The sequence below is a fragment of the Lissotriton vulgaris genome, chromosome 3_1, assembly GCF_964263255.1.
Source record: "Lissotriton vulgaris chromosome 3_1, aLisVul1.2, whole genome shotgun sequence".
Lineage (NCBI taxonomy): Eukaryota > Metazoa > Chordata > Amphibia > Caudata > Salamandridae > Lissotriton > Lissotriton vulgaris.
In genome coordinates, this window is record NC_141689.1 from 2,098,538,685 (window position 1) to 2,098,562,247 (window position 23,563).

The 23,563-nt window shown below is 43.1% G+C and overlaps 1 protein-coding gene across 2 annotated transcripts in view; it reads right to left on the minus strand.

Annotated features, from left to right (window-relative positions):
* The window catches only part of FIP1L1 (factor interacting with PAPOLA and CPSF1), a 604,847-nt gene that overhangs the window by 508,174 nt on the left and 73,110 nt on the right, over positions 1-23,563 (minus strand). For both annotated transcript variants that reach the window (XM_086962650.1, XM_086962648.1), the window contains exon 3: positions 9,969-10,029. In XM_086962650.1, coding sequence (XP_086818776.1) covers positions 9,969-10,029 — 61 coding nt within the window. The remainder of the gene's footprint in view (positions 1-9,968; positions 10,030-23,563) is intronic.

Below are 23,563 nucleotides of genomic sequence, written 5' to 3' on the forward strand. Positions count from 1 at the left end.
TGCAAATGACGAGTTACTGAAGCCCATCGCTGGGAAGCTGCACTCTTTGAATAACATTTTTTATTTCACTTTGTGGGCAGAGTCTGTTAAAAAGATTAGAGGTTTTGGGGATCAAGAATTTGAGAAGCTTGTTACGTACTACAAAAAGGTACTTACTGATGATGAAATTCAGTCTGCCCCTGGAGAGTGGCTAGATTTCAAACTGTACATCTTTCATCGGATGACACAAGCCAGTATGCCTCTTCACTCAGCTATTGAAAAACTCACAGAAGCAGCTAAACATGTCATTCCAATTTTAGAAACCATGCTTTCCAACAGTCCAACAATGACAATATGGGAATGTGGGTTTGGCAGCACGAATCGATTACAAAATTAGCTTTGTACCTGCCTCAAAAGTGACACACTGTGCTTTAATGCTTATCCAAATAGAGGGGCCGAACGTAGATACTTTTGACCCAACCTCAGCAGTTTTGCATTGACTTTCAGAAAACTCAGGAAGACATTATGGGTCACAAATCTCCTTGTCAAAGAAACAAGACTGTTACTGAGTCAGAAGTTAGCAACTAATTTATTGCTGTACTCGCTTTGTTCAAATCAGCACCATTTTCCTTAACAAGTAAGTGCCTTTTGCGCTGCGTTTATTTTACCATTCACTATTTGGTGTATGAGTTCTTGATATAAGGCAGTGTACCTCTTCACACTCAGCAGTTACTTAAGACTGCCCAGAAGATATTAAAGGAGATGCTGCCTATTATTTACCATAACTACAGCTATATATACAAAAACGTTCAGTATTTGGCAGCACAAACTGATTAAAACATGAGCTACATCCTGCCTCAAAGATAACATTTCAGTGTTAATGCGAATACAAGTGACTAGCTCAAAAGTGGACACTGCCATCCAAACCGAGCAGTCTTGCTTTCGCTGAGAGCAAACCCAGGACAAAGGCACATTACTAGTCTCCAACGCAGCAGCCAAGTTTGTCCACAACCTACAGAGAAAGGCCCACATCACCCCAAACTCAAATCACTACACTGGCTTTCCATCAGCAAACAGTACCTGTTCAAACTGCAAATGCACGCCTGAAAGGCCCTGCACAACAAATGACCTGCCTATCTTAACCACAGGGTGAATTTCCACCAACCCGTCAGACAACTGCACTCCGTCTCCCTCTCCGACACGCACCACATCCACAGGAGCAGGAGCGGCAGCCGTGCCTTCTCCTACCTGGCTGCAAAGACCTGGAACGTCCTCCCCCTTCCTCCTCTGTACAGCAATCACCCTGCAGGAATTCAGAAATGGCCTAAAAACCTTGCTGTTCGACTGACAAGCAGCAGCACCCCCACTCCACCTACCACCTGGATACCCTCACAGGTGATGAGCTTCACTATACAAATTCTGATAAATTGATTGATTAGACACAACCTTCAAGGTCAAATATGCAAAACTGCCCTTATTTGAAATAACAGGGACTTGTTCTGACTATAGTAGTCTCAAGGCTCAGTCAGCATCAACCTCTTCATTGATACAAGTATGGTCCTACTGCACAGTTATTTTACCACCTACTTGTTGATACAAGGCGGAATACTTCTTTTTACTCAGAAGCTACCCAAAGATTGCCCAGAATCATTCAGCACAGCAACAATATAAGCAAATGTAGATTTACCAGCATTCACTGACGTTGTCCGTGCTAATGCAAATAAAATTGGATAGGCTATGGTTGATACTTCAAATTCACACAAGACTCCTGTGTTAGCTACTTGCGCTAAACCTAGTTCAATGACTTGAAATTATTCCAAAGACTTGAAACATTGCATCGGGAGAACGCAATCCCCATTTCGATGTACGATTAGCTCAGAGCATCAGCGTCTTAACTAACAAGAAAGTGCCGGATATGTTGCTCAGAGATGATATTTCAGTGACATGTTAAAGTTTATGGGTGTTTTTGCCATATTTAATATATTGGTAGTCTCGAACTTCCACCACCTCCGATACACGCATCTAAGGTAGGTACTTGGGTAACAAATAGAAATTTGCTGTTTGATACCAATTTGGTTGGCCAAAGTTTGTTTGGGCTGTTGGTGCTGCAAATGTTCTGAATAAATTTGAATGAGACCAGTTTGTGGGTTGAGTGTATTGATGTTAGGTTGAGTAAATTATTATTATTAGAATTTCTAAAGAGCGCGGCTACTCAGAGTGTACCAGCACTGTCAGAGGGAAGACAGGATGCTAGGACGAGGCTAATCATTAAAAAGATGTGTTTTAAGTTTCTTCTTAAAGAGTTCCAGATTGCCCATCAGCCTCAGGGACATAGGAAGACTGTTCCACGTGCGGGGACCCAGGGAAGCAACAGATCTCCCACCCATCCGAAGACTGTTACATCGAGGGACCTTTCCCATATGAGTTGAGGAGGAGCGAAGAGTGATTCTCTCCTTAAGATATACAGGACCAGTGCCGGTCAGGGGTTTATGCATTAGGACCATGGCTTTAAACATCACCCTCAGTTTCATGGGAAGCCAGTGCAGGGCCCTTAAGTGCTGAGTCATGTGGGATCTCGAGGGGAGAGAAAACAGAAGTTAATCTGCGGCGTTCTGCACCACCTGGAGTCTGTTAAAAAGGTAGTCCAGTAAGCCCAGGTATAGTGCATTACTGTAGTCCAGTCTTGATGTAATTGGGGCCTGCAACACCTTTCTGCCTCCTTACTCGTAGAGGAGAGGTAAAAAACATTTCAAAGTGCGAAGTACGTTGAAACAGATCCCCGCCAAGGCTAAGATCTGTGGGAGGTACCCTACAGAGCGGTCGATTTTAATTCCGAAGTCCTTCACGCAGTTTTTGGGAAAACCCGGGTGAGGGCAATTGCTGGGCCAACAGTCCACCACAGCCTTGTACGGGACATCTCCAAAGGTCACAATTTCAGTTTTCTCAGGGTTACATTTAAAGTGGTGCAATTCCATCCACTGGAAAACTCCGGAGAGACACTTGGCTATTATTTTCTCCTCTAAATCCTTGCCTTTATCACATTAGAACAGTAGCGGATTGTCGTCTGCATATGAGACGTCTTTAGCGCCAAGAGACTCCGCTAATGTTGCAAGGGGGGTCAAATACATGTTAAACAGTGTGGGGCTGAGTGCCAATCCCTGAGCACTCCCACCCCCAGTGGCCTAGCCTGCGCTGTAAACAGAGGCACCCACACTTCTATGGACGGACCGTCCGTCCAGAAAAGATGCCAACCAATTATAAGCCTGATGTCTGATTCCTATTTCATGTAGTTGTGACCTGCAGGTCTAATAATATTTTAAAAAAATTTCGAGCCCTGATACCAATGCACATAATTAAACAGGGATACCGCAGGACAGTGAGACTGCTTTGGCATGAGGTCTTTTTACAGCAAGAACTCTTTCTGGTAAAAAATGACCATTCACGCAGAAATGTTTATGAAACTATACTTTAGCAAGATGACTTGTTGTTTACTACTGAAATCGTTTATTGTTGGGTTTGGGGACAAACATCTTACTCAGTCATTAATGAGCAGGTACACATGCGACTGACCGGATACCCCTCTCAGTATGGTATATGGTATTGGGGAACTCCAGAGCTCTACTGGTCCCTGTACATCCAGACAGCTCTTGATCAATGACACTTAAGATGCTCACGCTGAACACAAAGGAGACTGAACTCCCCATCTATGCAAATGGCTATCCTTAGGCTCCTCCTGGAATCCATAGCAGATATTTGCCTCCTTCAGGAGCCTCATCTTCTGCCTTTTGATTATAGCAGGATGAAATCAAGTTTTTCCCCCTACCAATTCTACACCTCGGCAAGGGCAAAAAGATAGGAGTAGCAATCCTCTGTAGCCGTTCATTTGAGGGGGAGGTACTTATAGTGCAGGAGGACAACATAAACAGGGCTTTGGGTCAGGTCTTGAGGCTTGGCTCCCAACCCCACACAATCCTTAAACTTTACGCTCCAAGCTTTCAGCAAGAACCCTTCTTTCAATCATCCATGTTGGACGCTCTCCAATATGTTGCAAGGCCTCTCATAATCAGGGGCGACCTAAATGTAGTGATGGATAATAGGGCGGACAGGATGGCTTCCTGATACAACACTGCAGGGGTTGCCACTACACGCTTTCAGGTATGGATGCTCAAAATGGGTATGAGGGATGGTTGCCAATCTGTCCAGGTCTCGGATAGACTATAGGATTAACAGGGCAGCAAAAAAGTTGTATGCCAACCTGGACCACTTTTTCTTGGATGACCATTTGATGTCCACACTCCAGGAGACAGAAATTGGGCAGATTGCCCTTTCTGACCACACTCCCTTGATGGCAATATTGGAGCTCAGAGTCCCCGCCGCAAGACATTTCTTCTGGAAGTTCATTGAGTGACCCAGTTAATAGAGCCGAACTGGAGGAAGAAATTGGAAACTTCCTCCAGATAACGACACTCCAGAAGTAGCTCCAGCTTCCCTTTGGGGATTGCCTGCTTTGAAACAGATGACCGACCGCCATAAACAAGCACCGTATGCAAGAAATTAGAGATCGGTCAGTGCCGCCAAGATCAATTAGGAGTTTTGGACTGAGATCAGGCAGAAAATGTCCTCCTTCACACAAAACCTCACTATTACTCCACTGCTAACAAAGCAAGGAAACTTCTGGTAGGCAAGCTAAAGGTCCAGGTTACCTTTGGAAGGGTTAGCCAAATATCCTCAAACGAGGGGGATGCTAGTCCAGGACGACCAAGGAACAGCTGAGGAGTTCTGTTATGTTAATTGGCATTTATATAGTGCGTAATCACCAGCAGATCACAAGAGAGTAGCTGTACCCCACCATCAGCTATCTTTCAGTACAACTGGTCAGAGCGTCTGTTGTTTCAAGGCCTCTGAATAATAAGGTTTTAAGCTTCTTTCTAAATGGGAGAAGAGTGGATTCCCTACGTAGGCTTTCTGGTAGCTTGTTCCATAGGTGGGGTATCAGAACAGAGAAAGCTAGTCAGCCACTAGTAGTTTTGTTGAACCGCAGACAGGACAGCAGGCCTGCCTCGGACGGGCAGAGGGTACGTCCTGGCACGTAACTCCCAAGGCACTCCTTGATGTATTTTGGGGCCGGCCCATGAAAAGGTTTAAGAGCGATGCAGAGGCCTTAAACCTGGCTCGCTGCTTGACGGGGAGCCAGTGAAGCTGCTGCAAAGGAGCGGCATGTGTGCGTCTTGGGAGTTTGAAAATCAACCTTGCTGCATCGTTCATTATTACTTGCAGCTTACCGAACAGCTTCTCTGGTAGTCCAATGTACAGGGCGTTACCGTAGTCCAGTCGAGACACAATCCGTGCCAATACTACCGTACGGAGGGTTGGAAATGATAGGAGAGGTGCCAGTTTCCTCAGTTGTCTAATCAGGCCTACACAAGTCCCAACCACCGTGGACACTTGATTTGACAATGTGAGCTTGGCATCTATTTTGATGCCTAAGCTCATTACAACCGGCGCTGGTGAGGGTGTGGCATCCAACTCTTGTGACCAGAAGAGGTCAGTCCAAGGGCTACTTCCCGTGGTAACAGCTAGTTGGCCGTCATCCAGTTAAGTGTGTATATGAGAATGCTTTGTACGCATGCATGGGCTTGAGAGGAACTGTCGATTCGAAGAAACAATTGGGTGTCAGCGGCATAAATGAACATCTGCCAGTCCATTCAGCCAGAGCTTTCACCAATGGCTGGAGTTAGATGTTAAAAAGCAGTGGCGACACTACCAAACCTTGCAAGACTCTGCAGGTCAGTGCATCTTTGTTGGACACACGGTCTGTTAGTTGGATCCTTTGTGTCCGGTTTGTCAGAAAAGATGAGATCCATTGATACGCCACCCCCCAGATTTCCATGTCCTGAAGACGTGGACAGTAGTTCTTCCTGTCTGCCCTAATCCTGAGCTCATCCAACACCGATAGCATCACCAACTCTGTGCTATGGTGGGCCCTAAAACATGCCTGTCATAACTGGATTAACTATGGTTTCTCGATGAATAATGAGGATTCAAAGTTCTAGATACTTTACCACAAACAGTACGCAACAGAGCAAGTGGAGTCTGTGGAGGTCTTCAGTAAATGTTTAAGGTATTTGTAAATTAAAGCAATAGATTACCATACCATACTATGCTACACCAACCCAAGCCATGCGCCCAATCTCCTGTGGGCAACCGTGCAAATGTAACCAAAGCAACAACCAAATCCCCAACATAGTAGTAACTTTACAAGTACTTTACAGGCGAGTATCCAACAGGGCTATACCTCAGGAGCGGAGCCAAACTCCAGATGAATCTCTCAAAAGAAGAAGTAATACTGGCAATATCTAAACTAAAAAACAGGAAGTCCCCAGGGCCTGATGGATACACAGCGAATTTCTGTAAGTTTTTCTGCAAATTGTAAGACCCAACCTTAAACCTCTTCAACAAAATTGTGAGAGACCGAAAACAAGGTATGAAGCAGCAGTGGTAGTCTTTCATAAACCAGGGAAAGACCGATCCCAGTGCTCCTCGTAGTACCCCACTTCTCTCGTAAACATCGACCTTGAATTCCTCACTGGCAACTTAACACACCGACTAGGCCACACCCTTCCAGCTATGATACACAGACCAAGCAGGATTTTTCCCAGGACACCAATGCAGCTGCTTCATACAATTGAGCATGTCCGACAAAAACGCATGCTTGTCCTACTCATATCCCTCAATGCTTATAAATGTTTTTGATAGGGTGCATTGGACGTACAAGGCAGGGGTTCTGCAATCCCTGGGACTATGTCCTCATCTTCTGAGCTGAATCACTGCACTTTATCACCACCCCACAGCAAGGATTCATGTCAATAGCACTATGTACGCCTCAATCAACACAGAACATGGTACTAGACAGGTGCCCTCTTTCTCCCCCTGATATTAGCCATATAACAACGCAGTTAGATGGAGTGGGGTGATAGCAGGGCATCCTATCTGCACAGAGACAATCAAGCATACAATGTTCTCCGATATCATGCTATCGCCGACAGACCCATGAAATGGAAGCACTCTGTGCTTTCCAATCCATTTTTAACTTCAAAATAAACCCAGGCAAATCAGAGGTGCTCCTATTGCACCCAAACTCAGATGCAGGCTTTAAGCAAGCATCTGAGCTCTCACTCATCTCGTGGTCTAGCGACGAAATTATTTGGGGATAGAATTGGCACGAACAGTCTCCCTGATCTATGCCAAGCTCATTGCTGATGTGTGTCGGAAAATAATTTTTGACTGGTTAAACAAGGAGGTCTGGCTCTCCCTCACTTGCTGTCTTGTTTTCAGGCCGCTAAGCTCCACTATCTAAACAAGTGGAGGAAGAAAGAAATAGTGAACTAATGGTGCTTTGTGGATGTGCAGGTCAAAGAGAAGCGGAGTGCTTCTACTCCTCTACGGTCACAAGAGTTAGGTTAGCCATTTGGAACAGGGTGACATCCAAATAAGGGTCGACTACTTTTCTATCCCCATTGACACTCATCTTTTCAGACCTGCTCAAACACCCTCAACCTTCAAACCATGTTGGTTTCCCTTTTCAAACATCAGCAAATCCTACCTTTTGAGGATCTTTAGACAACATTTGGGATACCAGAGACGGAGCAGTTTGCATAATGCACCTATGTCACTGGAATCCCCTGCCCTACTGGGACTTACCTGGCGTGAATAACTCGCTAGGGCCCTGGGTTGCTGCAGCACAGGTCCTGTTGGCCCTGTGGGGCAGAACTAAGACACAAGATGTCCCCAAATGTTATAGGAAGTTGTGGGTTATGCTGGTCATGGAAAAGATTTCCCTACTGATCAAGAACACTCTAAGGCCTTATAAATCCAGCCTATTGACATACGATTATAGAGAACTGTTGAGCCCTAGATTTCTGGGAGGTGTACGTCTGAACCAGAGGAGCTATCGACCCAATGATCATAAAACCAGCAAATGGAGAGGCAACAACAGCAATTATTAAATATGAAATATCAATTTTGATAAATTGAGACATATCCTTCGTGAATACAAAAAAAATGTCAACATTTTAATCAAATAAGTCTTGACACGGTGATAAGAAGACAGCCAACGCGTTTCGCCAGATTAGGGCTTCCTCAGGGCAGAATACATTCAGATGGACTACGGTCCCGTTAAGAAGAAAAAGCAAAGCAGCTGATTTGATAAGTCAACCGCTAGGCTATTTAAAATACTGTGAATATGCAGCATTCATAAGAAGATCCGAACAGTAGACGACGCAAGGCGGAATGACAATTCAAGAAGTTGAATATATTCTGCCCTGAGGAAGCCCTAATCAGGCTAAACGCGTTGGCTGTCTTCTATGCTGTTTCACTGATCACCTTACCTTCTGTCTTGTGCTGTTTTGCTGATCATCATGTTTGGATTTATTGGCTGTTATCACTGTGTCAAGACTTTTTCGATTAAAATTTGGACATTTTTGTATTCACGAAGGATATGTGTCTCAATTTATCAAAATTGATATTTCATATTTAATAATTGCTCTTGTTGCCTCTCCATTTGCTGGTTTTGTGCTCATTTAATTTTAGTTATGTGGCAGTGGACTAAGGAGGTGGGCAACTTTCACTGTTTTAGACTTTGTACACTAGTGTATATGTTGGTTGTGCAACATCTAAATCCCTTACTGCCTAGTCTTTGCTGTATCTGACCCAATGATCATGAATGATCCTGAACAAGAATTAGACTGTTGGTGTAGTGAACATTCATCCCATGAAGAGACCCGGCTATTCACTATAACACTCAGCACTCATCTTGTACCCAACCAGAAAAGTAAGGGGGGGACGGGGGGGAGTGGGGGTGGATCAAGTTTTATTCAACGCATGCACCTTAGATAAAATAGTCCTAATCTTCAACTAGGTGGCTGCAGATGATTCTGTGTATGAATAAAACCCACTAAACAAAAAACACTAAAGTTCACCAGTTCTACTTAACTGAAAGAACTATAATTATACGCACCATGAAGTAACAATAACTTGTGCGTCCGCTATGAACAATATGGCCATACATTATGTACATTCAGATGTCAATGAACTCATCATGAATGATGTAATGTGTCAGTGCATGACGAGGGAGCAAGTTAGTTACATCAGTTAACTAGAACAGGTTAATTTCAGTGGTTCTATTTTAAAATGTTATGTTGTGACATTTTCACTTGATCACTTTAACCTTTGTTTTTTCTGTGAATTTCTAAAGATCTGTTTTTTATAAATATAAAGTGTAGTATTATTACAGTATCAAACTACATTGTCACTTTAACCTTAGCTTTTTTCTGTAACTGTCAAATGTTTCTGAAACGTAAAGGAATGTATTACTAAGCTATACTATACCAACCCAAGCCCTGCTCCTACCCTCACCCCAGGGCATCAGTGCAAATGTAATCAGACCAACAATCAAGGCCCATACATAGTAGTGACTCAGAGTACTGTTCCAAAGAGTTGCAGAAAAGAATGATTGGACAAGGGTAGGTTATATCCATCATCTGCCACACACCACCTCATCTCCAAAACTCTTGCACGCCACATTTCCTCTTTCTATCATTTTCCTGTTCCTTTTCTCTTTGGGTTGTTTTTTTACTGACACTCATTTTATATCCTGCTATAATTGTTTTAATAGCTTAGGTCACACCCTCTCAAATTGTTTAACATTAGGTTCCTATTCTTTATCCAGTACTCAAATAGAATCTGCACAGAAGCTTTGTCATAAGTTAAAATATATTGATAGTATTTATGTTTAATTACCAAACTACTGCTAGTCAGTTTTAGCTTGGTATAAATCTCTATGTTGACTGGAATATGTACGCTCAAGAATGTGACTGGAATTAAATAAGTATGGTAGAAATGCAGGTAAAGGAAAATGAATAGAAAAATTACAATCGTACTCTTTTCCTCATTATATATATTGTATATATATTAAAGTTGATCTACATTACCGGCTTTAATATTCCATTTTCAGCAGTCCTTTCCAGTTCAGGGTGTGGTGCTGGCTGTTCACTGAAAAAAGGTGGTTCTGTTAGGTGTTGCATCTTAAATCATATAAACTCTTAAAAATACATACATTTATCACTCACCCTAATTAGGTGAATACATCAAAGAAATACTAAATGATACTTGCATTTGTCTCAGTTTTCCAATTTTCATGTTCACTGAAAGAACAGAAAAATGGCAGTGGTGCACAAGATAACATTTTCACATCAATCCTATAGCTAGAATTACTTGAAACATTTTCACTTACTGAATAAATACAACTGATCACAAGTCCTGAAGGAGTTAGACTCTATTGGAATATTGTGCATACAGATAACACACCTGAGGTGACTTGAGTTTAAAAACAAACTCAAATATTACCTTGAGCCAGTAGGCAGGACTGTCCGGTCACTGTGTTTTTGTCTTAATAACTGAGCATTTTGCAGTAATGATGCAGGAATGCCCAAGGATTAAGGTTATTAGGTTAGGTGAGATGGACATAAAATTAGCTCCTTTGATGATGACTGAAAGTCCGTGACAGAGATGGAAGCCTCAACCCCAGCCGCCTTGAAGGCTCTCGAATACACCTGGTTTCAAAGTTAACACAGAAAAGATGGAGATCATACATGTTAATCTTTCTGGATAAGGTAGAGAACCTCTGGAGAATCTCCTCAGATAGATAAGGTTGGCCATACAATATAGTGTCATACCCACAAAGACTTAAAGGGGACAGAGTGCCGCAGACTGACTATCCGTGAAATTGCTGACTGTGACAAACTTGGCAAAGTGCCATTCTTACTATTTCTCCTGGATAGGCCATATTAATATAATAAAAATTAATATGCTGGCATTTCATCTCATCTGTTTAAGGCGTGGCAGACTTCCATTCGGACTAGAGATCAGGGGATTACAACAGGTTTTCAAGTTCAAAGGAGATGGAAAGCGGGCTTTGGTGAACAAAAGGATCCTCATGGCACCTAGATCTGAATGGTGGCTAGCTTATTTAAACCATATTAAATACTCCCAAGCCACCACTTACCCATTGTGGAGAAACTGGTACAGGACTAAAACAAAAAAAAAAAAGCGGCCTCATTTTAGTGCGGTCCTGGCTTAGGACACATAAAAGGCCAAAAAGTAGTTTGCATCTGTACTCACACTAGGACCACCTCGAGAAACAAGGGGGGGGGTCGGGGGGGGGGAAGATTGACTACTTTCTCATTTCCCTATGTGGCAATCCACTTCAACACCCACATCTTGCAGTCTATGGTGGGAGAGTGCTTTAGTACATGGAGGAAGGGGGAATGTTTCATGCCGAGACATTTTTCTAGTGGGCAACAAGTCTTTCAATTAATGCAAAAAAAAACACATTTAGAGAATGAGGCTTACTGACTGTAGTACTTGCATCTAAGACACTTGGTGGTAAACATTTCCAAAATAATGATGCCTTCACACCCCTAACTCACGTTGAAAAGTGAATTACTACTTTTAACTGGACACCAGGTCTGATATCTCAATTCTACTGCTTATTATTCTACTATAGTGAGTGTGTGTTTCCCAAGATTAATGTGTTCTTTGTATGATCAAATAGACAGTCTGTAATGATATCGTTTTGGAAGTAGAACCTTTGTGCAGGACACGTCATCTCCATCTCTGGCAGTTCATTGCACATTTATTTTCAAAATAGAGATGTGCTTCTAAAGAAAATGGAAAGAGAATTTTCAGTGCATCTGTTCCACGCTGAACAATTCTGGTTGTTTCTGGCCTATGTTTTATTTTTTCAATTTTATACTTTTATCATCGCAAAGTCCTATCTTGCAGTACTCCTCTTTGGCAATGAATCAAGTACTGCCACAATTTTTCTTGTAATAGATCAAATACACCCTTTTAATATAACAAATTTAGATTGGTCATATTTCTCCTTGGCAATGAATCAATCACAACTGTAATTGTCTATGGTAAAGTATCGAATACAGCCGGTAAGGAATCAAGTACAGCTGTAATTTCACTTGGTAACATATCAAACACAGCCAACACTTGTTTCGCTCCTCGAGTGGCTTGTGGGCCAGGGGCTTTCTCAAGGCTGACATTAACAAAATATATATTTGGCGGCTTACCTAATAATATTAAAGACCCTGGTGTAAAGTGCCACACACTATAGGTAAGACCACAGTAAACTGTGAAGGTTTCATACTTGTGCTCCTTATTACTTATCCTTACTTGTGTGGGGGTGCAATAGTGCAAATTAAGTTTGCATCAACATGTCCTTTCATTACTGATATATGGATAAATGATACGCAACCTATATGGTTTGTGAGGCCACTTGCATGCGGACTCAGTTAATATACTATATAGAGTTACTTTAGAACATGAAAGTGCTTGTGCTCATTATTACAAGTAATGCTTTTAACTGTCCTGTGGTCAGCCAAGAGGATGAGTATAACAATAATATAACAATAGTATTTGTTTTTAATGCAAAAATAAGTGTCATTTACTCAGGAGATGAATTACTTAATACTATTTATGAGATGCCTCGCCTTCCCGATAATTTATATATCGGTTTCAGAAACCATAGGATGGATAATAAGATAGTATTATATACAATAATCACGATTAGTGCTCCGTATTTAGGTCTTTATTGCTAGAACCTCCATCAGACTAGTGACTTATATACAGAAATTTAATCTTCAATAGATTTCCAAATTTAGAGCCGGTAGAAAAATGCATCTGAAAGCAGCTATGGACTAGAACGATTATGAAGGGTTTTTTTTTTTTCGCCTTGAAGTTCAATATTCAAGTAGACTGGACTTTGACCTAATATCAGTTGTCCCAAAAGGGCTGCACTAACTACATGGAAAATTATTGCTGCGGATTTCATATTTTTACTGGCCTCGAGCAAAATGCCCTTTCAGGAACCATCGCTGCAGTCCTTGTTCAGTCTATCGTCCCTTTATCGCGTCTAATGACAGTGTCGTTTGTGAGGACACGGAAAGAGAGTCCTTAGTGGACGTTAACCATATGTGTGCCTACAAAATGGCAGGCGCCAGCTTTTAACGCCTTGTGTGTGTCGGATGGACCTCAGGCAGTCCGACGTTACGGTGGGCGTTTGCGGAGGAAGGCCGGGTGCTGTCCGAACTCCACCCATGCGATAAAACGCCCGCACTGCGCGATATACCCGGTACTTATTTTGTTAACATTAGCACTATATAATTTATGTAAATAACATTTTGAGACGCCTATAATAACTAGAAGTCTATGTGAGACATTTTTGGGAGAATGACGATTCTTCAATTAACATACAGAGAGCATCCTGATTTCATTAAAGAAAACGGAGGCTAACATTATGCAATAATCCTTTTATTGCTGTCTCATATGCAGCACTTTAAAGAACATGGTAGATCATGAATAAAACATTGCATAAGAACATTAGAACAATATATAACGTCATGGTAACTTGGCATCATCCTCTTAAGAGCAGCAACGGAAAACCAATACATTCTTTTTAATTGACGTCTTCCACTATTTGCATTTGATAAGGAGGAGATTCTGACAAAGACAGAGTGTCTGAAAGAGTGGAAAGAAAAATCAGGTGGTATCAATTCATAAGGCGTTAAGTACTTAAGTTAACAATCAAATCTGATTGAAAATAATAGATACTCTATAAAGTGTTAAAAAATACCAAGTATGTCTCTAAGCAATGCGTTTTCCTTTTATCCACAAGGGTGTGGTGGGTGGGATAATGTTTGCCTCCGTTGTCTTTAATGAAATCAGGATTCTTTCTTTACTAACCCCAAGTGTAATAATCTGCTCCCACCGCCTACTCAGACACTGTTTGAGAACCTAGGGAGCCCCTTTATCAACAAAATTGATGTAATCTATAATGCCTTTTGACGCTTAAGAGGGCCCGCATGGCAACGCTCTCCCTCTGGAGAATCGTAGTCCATCAAGCTTAGAACGCTTTCCTAATGTCACAGGGGAAGAAGTCGCTCCCTATTAACGCAAGTGAAATTTGGCTCCCCATCAGATTTGGCGCCCATCTCTCTTCTACCCTGTTGCGCAAAAATCATGGAGACAGTAGTCAATCGGCATCTCTACCAGTATCTGGAACAGAACAACAGAATGGATACCTCTCAGTCGGGATTCTGTGCCTCCCACAGCACGGAGGCCGCACTGCTGGAGGTCACGAATACTTTAAGGATGTCCCTGGACAGGGACAACCCCGTCATGCTGGTTCTACTGGATCGGTCGGCGGCCTTTGACACCATCTATTACCGGATCCTTTTGGACTGGTTGCGAGAGATTGGTGTCAGAGGCAGGGCCTTCATTTGGATCCAGAGCTTCCTGACGGGTAGAACACAATGTGTCCTGCTGGGCTCATTCATCTCTTAAAACACCAGTGTGGGTAAGGGGGTGCCACAGGGCTCAGTCTTGAGTCCCCACTGATAAGACCCCGGCGGTTACTAAACTTAAATTTAGACATTGCATGACCACCATAGCGAGCTGGATGAAGAAGAACTTTCTCCAGCTCAACTCCTCTAAGACGGAAATAGTGCTAGTTGGTAAAGCGGAGGGGTTGTTGTCTTCAGATTGGTGGCCACCTGAGCTAGGAGATGCACCCACACCTAGATGATGGGCAAAGAACTTGGGCATAAAAAGTGATAATACTTTATCAATGAAAGTGCAGGTCAAATCAGTGACCGATACCAGTTTTGGAACCATGCGAATGCTTAGAAGGATCTTTCCGTGGATTCCGCTTTCGGCCAGACAGACAATGATCCAGTCGCTCTTGGTTAGTCGACTGGATTATGTTATGTTATGTTATGTTATTGAGTTTTTGTATAGCGTACAGCTACTCACAAGGAGTGTCCCGACGCTTTCCACCCTCAACTCGTATTGAAATAACACAACACAGCTAAAAACAGACAACAGAACAGAACAGAAACAGTGGGCAGTAAAAACAGACTAGGAGTTAAAAAGTTATGGAAACTCACTGCTGGTGGGGATGAGGGAGGATCTGGCTTCTGGATTACAAGTGGTTCAAAACACTGCAGCCCGCCTTACCCTCAACAAGCCGGCCCGGACTCCCTCCTGCGTCTATTGCATTGGCTCCCTATCAGAAAGAGGCCCATTTTTAAACTATGTCTGGTTTTCAAATCCCTCCATGGTATGGGACCAGCCTACCTGACGAAGAAGATCGAACGGTACCAGCCCACACAACTCCTGAGATCCAGCAGTCGTAACCTGCTCTGTGTACAGAGAATCAGGAAGGCGAGGATGGGTGGTCGGGCATTTTCGTACTTAGCCCCCACCCATTGGAACATCTTGCCGGACGAGATCCGTGCCTGCACCAATTTCTGCCATTATAAAAAGCTTCTTAAGACCTGGCTATTCAAATGATTTCTCTGCAACAGTGTATGACTCTTACAGGCGCCGAGAGATCCCCTGAGGATGATTCGCCACGCCATACAAATGAGTAAAATAAATAAATAAGTTAATTGGAGAATCGTCATTTCATTACAAGACCAGAGACTACTATTACTATGTACGTGTAAAGCTTTTTAACGCTGTGCTGCTTACAAATTCAACAGGTTTAATGTAAAATTTAGCAAAGTTGTATGCATTGGACCAGTCTGCAGCTTTTAAAATATCAGAGACCCTCCAGCCCAAAACACATTACTGGGCATCATACCACGGGAGGAGTGTGTGCCAAATTTGGTCAAATCTATTGCCTCTTCCAACATGACTGTTCTTACCCATCTTGCATTGGTAGCTGTAGATACTGTTCTATAAGGTTTAACAAACGATATTAGTAAATGGTCTTTGCCATTTGGTCTAACATTATTAATTTTTTCTTCATAAGCTTTCATGCAAGTTAGCACACAGTTTTTTTACTGTTAGTGAAGCCAGGACAGAAAATTTCAGACATAGTTTTTGCCCTTTTCCATATTTTGAAATGCACTCAGTCTGGAGAGTAATATCTATTAGAGACCTCCAACACTTTAACATCCGATACTCTTCTAAAGGATATTAGACAGAGAAAGGTTGCTAGTTTTATAGATAACTGCTTTTTGGAAAGATAAGGGTTATCAGGCCATTCAGTAAATAGGACATGCAGTAAATAGGTCAAAGATAAGGTTAACTTCCACAGTGAATCATATTTGGCCTTGGGGGGGGCATCTAAGTCTCCTAGTGTTTGCCCCAAGTTGGCAGGGTAAGCCCAGACGTGGGTCCCTTGCTCACTTTGCCACTGGATTAAAGCTAGCCTGGCTGATCTGGGGTGTTCACCCGAAACCGGTACCCAGATGCTGATTTCCGGTCCAGGGAAGACCTGGCTTGGCAGTTCAGGCTGGACTGTTCCCAAGAGGCACATGATCAAGACTGATTTGCATATAGCTGGGTCTGAACTGGGGTGGTGAAGTGATCTATAGAACGATGATGGATTCAACCAAGATCTGTGACTGGGGGTGAGTGTCTGAAAAGTTTCAGCGCTGCGTCGATTATCTCCTTGTGTTTGCTTTGTCTAAGTCTTATTCCCTACATTACCTTGCGGATTAAAGGGTCAGTACCAATAGAATAGTCATTTATTAGTGAATGGCCTGCCGATATTCCTGATCTGGAACAGTTGGCTGTTCTAGAACATAAACCTGATCTAAATGAGTCAGCAAGGTAGTTTGCTTCATCCACTACAGGAGCATCCACTGGATCCAAATCACGTTCCAGGCACCAACTACAACCATTCTTCCATACGCCGGTATATCTAATCCTTGTACCTGGTGCCCAGGATTCATCCAGTAACTCTTTAGCCTCTCCTGAAAGGCCCAAGTATATCTTAGATCTCCTGAAATCTTTCAAGTAAGAAGGTTCATTTTTCCCTATAGGAGAGGATGTTCCTCTCCTTGTCCTTGGAGAACACAAAAATTGCCTCGGATCATACGTGGAATCTCCACTTCTAATTCCATTGATCCCGGGAACCAAACCTGGGTACTTCAAATGGAGTAACTAAGATCAAGTTGCATTGCCCTGCTTGCTCTAATTCAGAGGGTTTTACTGGAAGTCCAAACAGAGGGAAGGCATAACAATTCTTTATGTTCGAAGTTTGGACCAGGGCGCCCACTGCAGAGACTTTGGGGTCTGGTCTCCAACTGTAATATTGTTTCACTTGAAAAGTGAGCCTGCTGGCAAACAGGTCCTATTGAAATGGGCCCTATAAATCCTGAATCTTACTGAAGTATATAGGATTCAGCTTCCAGTCACTTGAATCCTTTAGAAACCTTGAGTTCCAATCTACCCTTGTGTTTTGGTGGCCGGGGATAAACTCTGTCTTTAGTATAATGTTTTTACTCCAACAAAAGTACCAAATCTTCTTTGCTAGGTCTGCAAGTATCTTTGATCTTGCACCCCGCAGGCGACTGATATAAGACACTGCTGTAAAATTGTCTAGTTTGAGGAGGAAAACACTGTTTCTCAGAGTGGATTTGAAACTCAAAGTGTATGTTCAAACAGTTCCTCGACACCACTCCCCCTCCCCCCTCGTTTCTAGCTTTCCCATTTTCGCACCCCAAACTAAATTGATTGCGTCTGATTCCACAGTATGCTACAGTGTGTTCCCGAAATTCACATTGCCATACCAAATGTCTAACTGTTCCACCACTATAGGAGGTCTTCCCGAGATTCCTGTGATAAGGGAATTCTGTCTGAACACCATAGACCTTTCTTCAACCCCAAAGATTTCAGTCTTTGTAAAGCCCTGTAGTGTAGTGGGCCTGGGGAACTGCTTGGATAGAGAAGGATAGAAGTCCAATGGCTCTTGCTAGTTCGCGTAAGCAGACTACGTCTTTGGATAGCACATAAAATACTGACTTCTTTATTTTGGACAACTTCTTTGGTGGTAGTTGGGCTGTAATGGTATTTACCTGGAACCCTAAGAAATCTAGATTTTGTGTGGTGGTCATTATCGATTTTTCATTGTTGATGATGAATCCTAATCCTTCAAATTGAACTACTGCCCATTACATATATATTTTTCTTTACATTTTTTAGGTATCGCCGAGCCACTGCGTTAGCAATGCTTGCGAGATATAAAGTAAGGGCTTTGAAAAGTGCTCCCAAAATGCGGATTGGGTACAGTGAATGTGAGCACAACCACGCGCATTGTGCTCAGCTTCCATTTGCCACCAGACACTTTGTGCGCTCGCCGTACTCCGCCGCCACATGCATTCAGCTCACCAGGCTGCACAGCCCCTCACCTCCCATATACTTGCTCGCCATTGTCTCCCCCACCCTTCCTTTGATCTCCGCTTTTATTTGAACTTTCAGCGCGAGTTCTCACAGGCTCCTCTCCGCCCCCTTCCTATAACGGCCCACCCCCTCCCCAGCACAGAGCGTGCATCGTTTGTTGTTTTCTTCCTGCCTGCTTCTACACAGCCCCTTTTATTGCCTTTCGTTCGCTCAGGTGGTCAGCCCTCACCGCTTTTCTCTAATACATGTTCTTTTCGGTGAGTGTCCAGTGCTCAGATTCTATAATACTCTGCTTGAACCCGGAAACCCTGCTCAGTCCACAGTGTGCTTAAATGCTTGAAGTTCTGTGCTGCTACTTATATCAATAACTTTCCTGTGGTGGACTTCACTAATTGCTTTTATTTTGCACGTTATTTAAGCCACTCCCTTTATTACATTACCCACGCTGCTGGCGTTATCATTTCAATCCACTTTTTGCTGCTGTACTGTCCCTCACATTTTAGCAAATTAAGGCGTTATGTGGGGCTGTTACGGCAGGACGATGGTAGGTGGTATTGCAAGTTATTTCACCCTTCCCCCCCTGTCAACCCATTGTAACCTTCAGCGCTGTGCACCCCTTCACACACAGCTGACCATCGCTGCGTGCTCTCTTCAGAGAGGCCAGGTATTGGATGGGCGTACATCAGCCGTGTGATGTGACTACAGGCCAGGTAATGTCCCCCAAGTGACTTGTGTTCACACTATCTTTCCGCAGCTTGCGCCTGTTTAGTCCCCCCATGCATTCAAATGTGCTGCATTATACCGCATAATTTGGCCTCTTTATTTTTCATGTTTATACCTAACCCTGCCGCATACTAAAGCCCAAGCCTGTTGCTGCTTATTTATCTTATGCAACTAACAACCATTGACAAAGCTAATAGACCAGACTTATTGTCAGTATGCTGCTACTCGTATCATATCTGGATGCAATGACAAACAGCCAAAATGCAAGTGGGGCAGAAGACTAAGCTAAGCATGATTTTTTTGTGCATGTTATTTAAGCCACTCCCTTTATTAACATTACTCACGTTGCTGGCGTTATCCTTTCAATCCACTTTTTGCTGCTGTACTGTCCCCTTCACATTTTAGCAAATTAAGGCGTTATGTGGGGCTGTTAGGGCAGGATTATGGTAGGTGGTATTGCAAGTTATTTCACCCTTCACCTCCTCTCAACCCATTGTAACCTCCTTTAGCGCTGTGCACCCCTTCACACACTCTCACATAGCTGACCAGCGCTGCGTGCTCTCTTCAGAGAGGGCAGGTATTGGATGGGCGTGTCTCCTGTTAAGGGGCGTCATTCATTCCAGTTACCTTACACAAGGTCACAATCATTTTTATTGTCCTGGGAATATTAGCTTATTCGTCCAGAATTATAGGATGTCGAGCGACTGGGACTCCAACCCGATTTCTCCCCTACCCCCCCCCAGAATTCAGGGGGCTGATCCAGGCCTGCCAGGAACTGTACAGGCCTCTGCTCTGCTGATGTGGACAAGAACAGGAGTGAAACCCATAAACCAAACTGGGACTGGGTATAAGATATATATAGAGCACAATGTCCCAATAGGTACCAATAGATAAGGCAATTTCAAATATGCATGCATCAAGCATTACAGGCAAAGGACAACAAGGAGTCTCAATTCATTAGTGAAAGGCTTATTAATCACCGTTTTTTCAAATGGGAATACAGTTATAAAGCAGCACTGTACATGAAAACATTCATGAGACAACCCAAATGGCACTTGGTGACAAGGTGATAATAAAGTGAAAGTGACGACGAAGGTGAATGTAGTGAACAGCGTGGTCGGCGCAAAGTGACAAAAAATATACAGTGTGGGCTCAAAAATAAATGCAAATTATTTCAGATTGCAAGTAGAACACAGTTATGAGCCAAAAGTAATGCGCCAGAGAATTGAGCTGCAGTGTCGACTGCGTTTCGATCCTCAGTGGTTTGGGATCCTCTTCAGGACAGGGTTGACAATTGATGGAGTGAGAGGAATGAGTCGTGATCCGTCCTGGGGAATTCCAGGTTTCTTTGATTGATGCCGGTGCAGCGCCTGAGTAAATCTTGCGCTGTGGGAGACTGAATCAGTAGTGCGAGTTCCGACCATCAATTGTCAACCCTGTCCTGAAGAGGATCCCAAACCACTGAGGATCGAAACGCAGTCGACACTGCAGCGCAATTCTCTGGCGCATTACTTTTGGCTCATAACTGTGTTCTACTTGCAATCTGAAATAATTTGAATTTATTTTTGAGCCCACACTGTATATTTTTTGTCACTTTGCGCCAACCACGCTGTTCACTACGTTCACTTGCGTCGTCACTTTCACTTTATCACCTTGTCACCAAGTGCCATTTGGGTTGTCTCATGAATGTTTTCATGTACAGTGTTGCTTTATAACTGTATTCCCATTGGAAAAAACGGTGATTAATAAGCCTTTCACTAATGAATTGAGACTCCTTGTTGTCCTTTGCCTGTAATGCTTGATGCATGCATACTTGAAATTGCCTTATCTATTGGTACCTATTGGGGCATTGTGCTCTATATATAGTGCTGATGTGGACGGCATTAAACAAAGAGTGTACTGTAAGGTGATGCCACGAGTCCTCGCTTCCTTCCCGATGGCTCTGCGCACAAGGCGTCTCTTCTCCTTCTCTGTACATCTATCTCCCGTAGCGCCTCACTCTGCACACAGCTGCTTTCTCCTAGCGCTGCATGCTTCTAGCTCACTAAAGCCTCACTAAAGCTAAACGATGAGACCCTCTGGGTGAGTAGTGCGCTATATAAATGCTTTGATTGATTGATTGATTGATTGAGTTCAAGCGCAGTGGAAGACCTTTTACAATAGTTGACTAGTTATCTTTCATTTGTTTATTGGTAAATTTGGATGTTAAACAGGAACTGCTAATAAGGTGAAATCTTTGCCCAGATGGTGTTACCGGCAGTAAAAAAAAGACAATAGTTCATTAATATAACAAAATGTGTTGCATTGTTCCGCAATAATTTGCCTTTTCTTGCCATATAATTTGGCAGCATGCTTTGGTCCATCACTGCCACATAATCCCAGTTGTCCTAGATAGAATGCTCTAGTTAGACCACTATTTCTATGTCAGGAGAGTTTAAAAGCTCAGAAATAGACATGTGATACTTTTGTGATCGTCTAGCGTAGGGGCGGTGTGTCGCGGTCTCGTACATGACCTATTTTGCATCTATTTTCTCACATTTCAGTAGTTTTTGTAAATACAGTTGGGTAATTTAGGTGGCTCCTGGACATGTCACAGCAGCTTCTTCTGGCATCTCGGGTATAATCACCCTTGGATCTCAAGAGGCTAACTCTCGGGTCTCACCGGTGGGTCACTTATCTCACGTGAAGGTCATTTGAGAATATATTGTGAGGGTCACTTTAAGAGCTAACATGAGGGTTGCTTTATTAAATGCTTTAGATTTCACAGGAGGGTCTCCATCAGCCGGCCAATTAATCAATGTACTGGTACACTGCTTTTCCCAGTGGCGATAGATGCAAAGCACAAGTGTGCCTGGGATTTATTGAGGCTTAACACTAGTGTAAGGTATAACTCGGACCGACCGTCATGGGGGAGCAGGGAGTCTGGAAGCACATGCTTCAGAATAAGAGCATTAGCTGTGTGCTCCTCAGAGCTGATCACATTACGATTATCTGCCCCCTCACCTGCCCAACACACAAGCAACCGTCAGTGCACGCTTTCACCGGGCACTAACACCACCAGCCGTCAGTGCACGCTTTCACCAGGCACACACACACCACCAGCAGTCAGTGCACGCTTTCACCAAGCACACACACACCACCAGCCGTCAGTGCACCCATTCATCAGACACACACCACCAGCCGGCAGTGCACACTTCCTCCAAGCACACACAATACCAGCTATCAGTGCACAATTTCTACAGACACACATACCACCAGCCATCAGTGCACACATCAATTGTTAACGCATCCACAATTAACTATTGTAACAATAGCAGTATGGCGCACTTTACTTTTAAACATATTCATTTAAAGCACAGCATGCCACCATTGCTACAAAAATAAATACACATTTTTTGGCCTACAATTTATAGACTTTTGTTGCAATTGGTGTTGCAATATTTAGCAATGCCAATAGCTCAAACTTAATTAATGCGAGACCTATTACATTGTAAATGCTTGTTTATATATAGTTTTTATAGCGCAAACTTGACCCGAAGGTATCAGAGTGCTTTACATGAGCACCAGTTGTGTTACATAAGGACACATTCATTTTTGCTAGGCACGGTGAGACTAAGTGATTTGTCTAGAATCACAGGATGTTGAGCGTTGTTGCCGGGACTTGAACCTGGTTCACTAGATTGGAGGTCGACCGCCCAAGGCATTAAACCACATCCTCTCCCCATATGTTTAAGCAAATTTTCCTGACATTGTGAGATCAGTAGCATATTGTCTACCTAGATCACTTATTGTTCGCCTTTTCTTGTCAGGGATGCAACCACCCGTCTTAGAATTTTAGTGAAAAACCAAGGGGCTGAGGAGAGGTCAGAGGGAAGGCAACAAAATTGGCAAATTATCCCTCCCCAGGTGAACTTTAGATATTTTTGAGAATCCTGGACCATAGGGATTGTGAAGTAAGCATCTTAGAGATCTAGTTTCACAAGCCAGTCCGTCTTTTGTCTGATGTCTCTTTAGAGGTGGATACCATCCATTTTGAAATGTCTGTATAATAGAAAGGCATTTAGTTCTCTCAAGTTTATGGCAAGGCACCAGGCTTGGTCTGTTTTTTTCCACCAGAAAAATCATGCTCACGAAGCCCTGTTTTGAATTTTTCACTCCACTAGCGCTGATGGTTCCTCATCTAGAATTAACTCTCTAGGGCGTTGTGTTTGATATGGTGTAATGTTGAATTACATCTTAAAACCTTTTATGGTTTTTTGTACCCAACAGTCATTCGTTATTGATGCCCAATTTTTGCCGCTGAATGAGAAAAACCAGTGGGGGTTAAGACTTACTTTGTTGTCAATGACCTTGGAATCGGCCTCTGCCACCACCTCAGGTGTTTCGGTCTCTTTGCAGAAAAAAGAGTTGTTTTTCCCTCTGAAATATCTTCCATAGCCACTCTGACTTTGTTGATAATATAGGGGCTTATATTGTTCGCAGCTGACCGCGACATCCATCCTGTCAGCCCTTCAGATAATTCTACCCCCGAACATATGTCTCATGTTAGTCTGTGCTAAAGGCTGAAAAAGGTAGAAGCACACTTCCCTAACATTTTTATAAA